Source organism: Psammomys obesus, unplaced genomic scaffold (assembly GCF_907164565.1).
Source record: "Psammomys obesus unplaced genomic scaffold, mPsaObe1.curated_primary_1811, whole genome shotgun sequence".
Lineage (NCBI taxonomy): Eukaryota > Metazoa > Chordata > Mammalia > Rodentia > Muridae > Psammomys > Psammomys obesus.
The window spans coordinates 24953892-24959737 of NW_026592510.1; the positions used below are offsets into that span (position 1 = coordinate 24953892).

The 5846-nt window shown below is 50.8% G+C and overlaps 1 protein-coding gene across 2 annotated transcripts in view; it reads right to left on the reverse strand.

Moving 5' to 3' along the window:
* The window catches only part of Vwce (von Willebrand factor C and EGF domains), a 27653-nt gene extending 24186 nt beyond the window's left edge, over positions 1-3467 (reverse strand). For both annotated transcript variants that reach the window (XM_055613914.1, XM_055613913.1), the window contains exons 1-3: positions 3092-3467; positions 479-573; positions 300-389 (exon numbers count right to left, since the gene is read on the reverse strand). In XM_055613914.1, coding sequence (XP_055469889.1) covers positions 300-389; positions 479-573; positions 3092-3201 — 295 coding nt within the window. In that variant the 5' untranslated portion in view covers positions 3202-3467. The remainder of the gene's footprint in view (positions 1-299; positions 390-478; positions 574-3091) is intronic.
* Positions 3468-5846: the final 2379 nt, after the last annotated feature.

Sequence of the window (5846 nt, forward strand, 5' to 3'; positions counted from 1 at the left end):
GGTTGGTCTGATGTTGCTAGCGTATTTAATTGTTAATTGCTGCCCCCTCCCCCCCAGGTCTGCATTCTGGGCGCTGGTCTCCAGCTGGCAGCAAATGGAGCTAATGTATCATGCAACCCAGGAAAAGTCAAAATGTCTTCTGTCTCAGCTTCCTCATCTGCCAAATAGGTATGAAAATGCCTACCTAACAAGGTGTCTTGAAGATGCCAAGCTAGAACCTATCTCAGTGTCTGGTACCAGGCATATAATCTTCATGTTACTTTGGTGGTTCCCCATCAGCCATTGTCCCTCTCAGTTACCTGGGCAAGTGGCCCCTTGCTCTCCATCCTGGCAGGAGCAGACATTGGGGGCAATGCAGATGCCGTTCCCACAGCCAAAGGAGCAGAGGGCTGAGAGGAAAGATGAAAGTGAGGGACCAGGCACTGGCAATGCACAGCCCTGATGTGTACTGAGGCTTGGATCAGGAATGGGTACTCACGCAAGGTACAATGCCCACCGCCCATGGAAGGGGCCCAGCCAGGGCAGCAGCCGCTCCCAAAGCCGGAAAGGCAGACATGAGGGCCCAGACGACGTCTGCAAGAAAAGAGAGCACTCTCCACAATCCACATGAAGAGAGTGGCTGGTGGACCCTCCCAACTACCCACTGGTCTGTAAGTTAACAGGGTTCTCCAGAAACCCCAGGGAAAAGCAATGGGAAACTTCTACACGACTCACAATCCCTCCTGGGGGCAGGACCAGACAAAAGTGTAAGAGAACAGGTATACGCTGTGAATACAGAGCAAAGGAAATCAGGGAGAGACAGGAAGAAAAAAAACGAGGGGAGACTGTAGTTGAGCAGCCTGAGGGTGGCCACTTTGGGATCTTTGGGACCTGTCATCTCATCACTCTAATGGCTAAAGCAGGAAGATCACAAGTTTGAGGCCAGTTTGGGCTACATTGTGTTTAAAGCCATCTTAAGCTACGTGAAGAGAGCATATATATGTATGTATGTATGTATATATGTATGTATGTATGTATGTATATATGTATGTATGTATGTATGTATGTATGTATTTTATTGTTGTTTTGGTTTGCTAGCCTGGGACTTGCTATATAAGCCAGGCTGGCCCAAAACTTAGAGGTCTACCTGCCTTTGCCTCTTTCCCGAGTGATGGGATTGAAGGCATGCACTCCCACATCCAGAAATAAAAAGTCCCACTCACTTTCTCATCCTTTACTCGGGTCTCTACTCCCGTCTTCTTCCCAAAAGCCTTTCTTGCTCACCTTTGCCTGCTCTATTATTGTTGACAGTCCTTCCAAGGTCACCCACTTATTAATTTCATGACATCTTAATCTTCTCTCCCTGAGAACAAGGGCTTCTTAGCTGTTCAGTTTCACATCTAAAGTATCTCATAACTGCTCAATTGGAAAAGGAAGAAACCAGATCTGGGTGGCATCCCCTAGGGTGCCAGCAAGTACCCAAGGCTGGGCCCAAGGGTCTGCCCAACCAAGACCACACTCTGGAGCTTCAGGTGACCTGGAGCCAGTGTTCAAAACTGTCAGTCAGTAAAGCCCTGAACATGCTGCTGTCCTCACTTTCAAAGGACAGCCAGAATCCTGGCGATGGGAACTGAGCTCTGCAGTGACTCTAGTAGGGCTTGTGGAGCCTTGAAGAGGGCCAGGAGAGGGTCCCTGGAAGGACAGAGTCCCTTCTGCAAGCAAACAAAGACCAAAGAAGGGGCATGAAAAGGAAGAAGGAGAGGGCATTCCAGACAGAAGGAACAAAATGACCATAGGTAGAGGGGACAATGACAGGGACTAGACTTCCTTGAGCCGTGGGCTGGAGCAAGGACCAACAATGAATCCAATCAAGGCAATAGGCACCAGATGACTTTTCCCACACACTCAGAGCTGAGGAGAATTTCACCCCATCAGCCAAAGCACTCTCTTTGTGCCTGTCCCCGATTCAGACACAAAGGGTATAGTACAAGATGGATTTGCCTGGCTCTCAGGGTTAATAATCTGCGTCAAATGTGGGAATCTCGGGGGACCATGGCAGTACAGAAAAGTTCACTGGGGACTGGTTTCTGGGGCCAAGTCCTTTTCCCTCTCAGAAGTCAAAACCAGGGAAAACAAACCAAGGATGGCAGTGTTTTCACACACATAGGAGCGATGACAGCAACAGCCGAGGAGGAGGGTCCGCAGCTGGGATCCTCAGAACAGCTAAATAGTTAAGCCAAAGGGGGCTCTGAAAGGGACATGAGGTGCCATCAAAGCAGCAGATGGTAGGGAACCTAGGGAAGCTGGTAGAATTCCATCCTCAGGTAGGAAGGGGCAGAGCACCCACCAGACAGCCCCAAGGAGCTTTTCACTTGTGGCGGTGTCACGGAGATAGGTGGTGGGAGACTGAGCCTGTGCTGGCCTGGCTCAATCTGCAGGAACTGTGAGGGACCGAGGAACCCGCGTGCTGAGCTCTAAACCCTTCCTTCAGGGCTGCCCCTGCTGTGCGCCCCTGGGAAGGTGTGGCTGTGGGCCAGGCCACCCGCTGACACCGTGTTCCCTTGCTATGAGCATCACGCACACACGATCACCACTCACCACCCCATGGTGGTAGACTAAGACACACTAGGGGGAAACGCTGGGTTGGGAAAGGCACGCCTCCTGCCTCTTCGGCCTGTGCACACATGCGCAGAAACCAAAGCATACCCTGAGCCACCGGTGGCTCCAAGGTCCACCGGCTGCGCAGAGCCAGGGACACCGAGAAAAACCCCAACCCCAAGGCAACGGGTGCAGAAGCAGAGGAGGGCCCTCACCGCCAACGAAGAAAGCCAGGCAGTCAAAACCAATGGCACGTGCTGGGATCCCCTAGTCAGGGGTCAGCGCTCTCACTTAGCACTCAGACTCACCCGAAGCCAGAATCTCCATCTCCCTTATCCCCTAGCCAGAGCAGTCCCAGCCGGGGCCATTCACTGGCACAAACTGCTGTTTCTTTGTCCAGACCCCCTGATGGGCCCACGGCACCGGAGGATACTGTCCCGCAGCTGCCAGTGCCTCCCTAGCTCCACGCCGTGGCGCTCGATGTCTGGGCCGCTGAGAAGCACCGGGTTCTTACCTCTCCGCAGAGTAGTGCCCAGGCGCCTTCCTCCCCGTGTAGCCTCGGGCTGAAGACCCCAGCAACAGGATCACAATGAAGGCAACACGGAGCACCAGCCCAGCCCACATGACTGGCGGTAGCGGTCCTGTTCTCCACTGGGCTCAGGCCCCGCACCAGGGAGGGGGCTACCGACCTTGTCCCTCCTCCTGGAAGCGATCTGATCCCTCCCGCCCCCCAGCTGGCAGGGGGCTGAGGACTCCGATAAGAGGGCTGGACTTTAGGGAAGGTCTGCCTGAACGGGCAGGGGTTGGGGTGGGGGTCCTTGCACCTTGGAAAGAAACACACAAAAGGAGCGCCGCCCGCCGGTGCCTCTCCGGGAGGCGTGGAGCCCGGGGCGGGAGCAAAGATCAGAGACCCCGAGGGCGGGGTTTCACCCTCGGCCCACACCCCAAGCCTGGGTTTGGGAGTCGCTTTCTACAGAATGACTGAGGGCTTCAGACCAAAGTCTGGGGTGGAAAGAAACTTCAGGAACAAGGTTTTTGAGTTTCCATGGAACCCAATACAACTATCTTCTCAGAAGGTGAGACTTAGTGACATTCAAACCCAGGACATTTGAGTTTGGTGAGGCTAGGCAGTTTTGACTCTCCCCAACCTTACCTACTGGTTTGGGTGCTGTATTCCGTTAGTCTGCTCCCCAGCCAAAGGACATTACCCTATTTTGAACCCACAGGCTGCCTGGTAGGAGGTAAATGGTTGAGTAGACAGCTAGCTTCCTGGCTCACCTGGGAGGTAAGAAAGCAGTGAAGAGTTGGCAATGGAGCCAGGGACACACAACTAAAAGGCTACATTTTGGCCTCCTTTGCAATTGGCCCAGGCTAGAAAGAGGTTTAGGCCAAGAAATTCAGAGCAAAGTGATAGAACTGAGAATGATCTAGCTGGAAGCTGAAAGGAGGGTCAAATTTTACCTTGCTCTGGGAGCAAGGACCCTGCCTAACTCCACTCAGACTGAATTAGTAAAGACTCCCAGGAATAAGAAACTCATTGTCGTTAAAAATCAGCTAAGCTAGTTTTAAGAAATAACTACATTTGTCTGAAAAATGTTTGTACTTCTCAAACAAGCCCAAATCCTTTGGTTCTGTCTCCGGCTCGTCCCCAGATCCTTGGCACTGGTGGCTACAGATGCACACTGTGACCTGGATGCTGGCTGCCTTCCCACAGACACTTTGCTTTTAGTTGCTGGGCAAACATTAACTTTGGTATTTGATGCCTGTTGGGCCCCAGCCCTTAATTTTCAATAAGAGGAAAACCTCAAGTACTTTGGTTGTTGAGGTGTCATGGCTAATCATTCTTTTCAACCTGACTGGGTTTTAAAGCACCTAGAAAACAAACTTGTGTCAGAGCTGTTTCCAGAATGATTTAACTGAGTTGTGAATGTGAGTGGCATTATCACATGGGCTGAAGTCCTGGACCAAATAAAAAGACCATAAGTTGAGTGCCGGCATTCATCTCTGCTTCTTGACTGCGGGCCCTCACTCTTGGCTCTGTTTTCCGTCATGATGGCTGCACCTTCAACCTATGAGCAAAATAAATCCTTTTTTCCTTGCTTTGATGGGGTATCCTGCCTTAACAAGAAAAGTAACTAATACAAGTTGTGATGATGATATGAAAACACAAGTTGCCAGCCACCTCTACCTTAACCCATGTGGCTGATGTTTACATAGACTCACATTTGGGGCTGTACCTCGAGTCCATCCTATAACCGAGTTAAGTTCACAGCATGCTTACTGCCAAAGATGAATGCGACTTCTGTATATGTACATTCAGACTCCTTAGAGCACCTTTCTTACCTGGAGCAGGCAGAGGCTGCACTTCCTACTGTCACGACAAGGCAGGTTTTCCTTCCCAGCCCTGGGAAGCTACCTCTGAAAGCACTACACATAGGATCATAGGATAAATCCCCTTATACAGTCCGCATGGCCCACCAGCCAGCATACCTCTGCCCCTTCCATTCATTCAAGTAGCCCCACACCCTCCTCTCTGCAGTAGCACTCACTCCCTGGCAGGGCTTGCTCCACATGCCTCTATGGCAGGTGGAAGAGGAAAATCCTCATCTCCCTAGTACAGAATTCTGGATATAGCAAAGTAAGAAATTCTAACTGGAGAACCCAGCCCCTTTCTGAGCTGGCCAAGCATTTCATCTCCCCTACAGTGTTTCTGATCTTCCAACATCCACATTCCCATCACATCAACTGTTGGCTTCTTCAGTTTCATTTGCTCTTCTTTGTCTTGTTTGGTCCTGGGGCTTCAGTTAAGTCTTTCACATACCTGCTCATCTTCAAGGACAAGTTTGGTCATATCCCTTAACTAATGCTTGTTCACTGTTTCCTCCCCATTTCTATGGCTTATGGCTTAACAAAAGACCCTTCACTGAGTAAAGAATCCAAAATGTTGGCTACAGAAGGCAGGCCTCTGGTTTGAGATCCTTCCAAATGATCATGTGAGATGACCATGTTTCTAGTACTTTTCCCTAAGGACTCCTCCTTTCAAGATTTGGAGTAAGAATAGCTCATCGGTGCCTGCATAAAAGGGCCTGTCCAGCTGGCTGGAGCAGACCTCTGAAGATGACCTTCCACCCTGAAAAGTGATTAATGACACTACTGGGACAGAGCAACCCTTATATCCAAAGGCACACTATAGGCTCTATCCACAGATGAGTGACTCTCAAAATATGTGCTATTCCTGTACTTCCAGCTGAAGGCACCGCAGTCTCTCT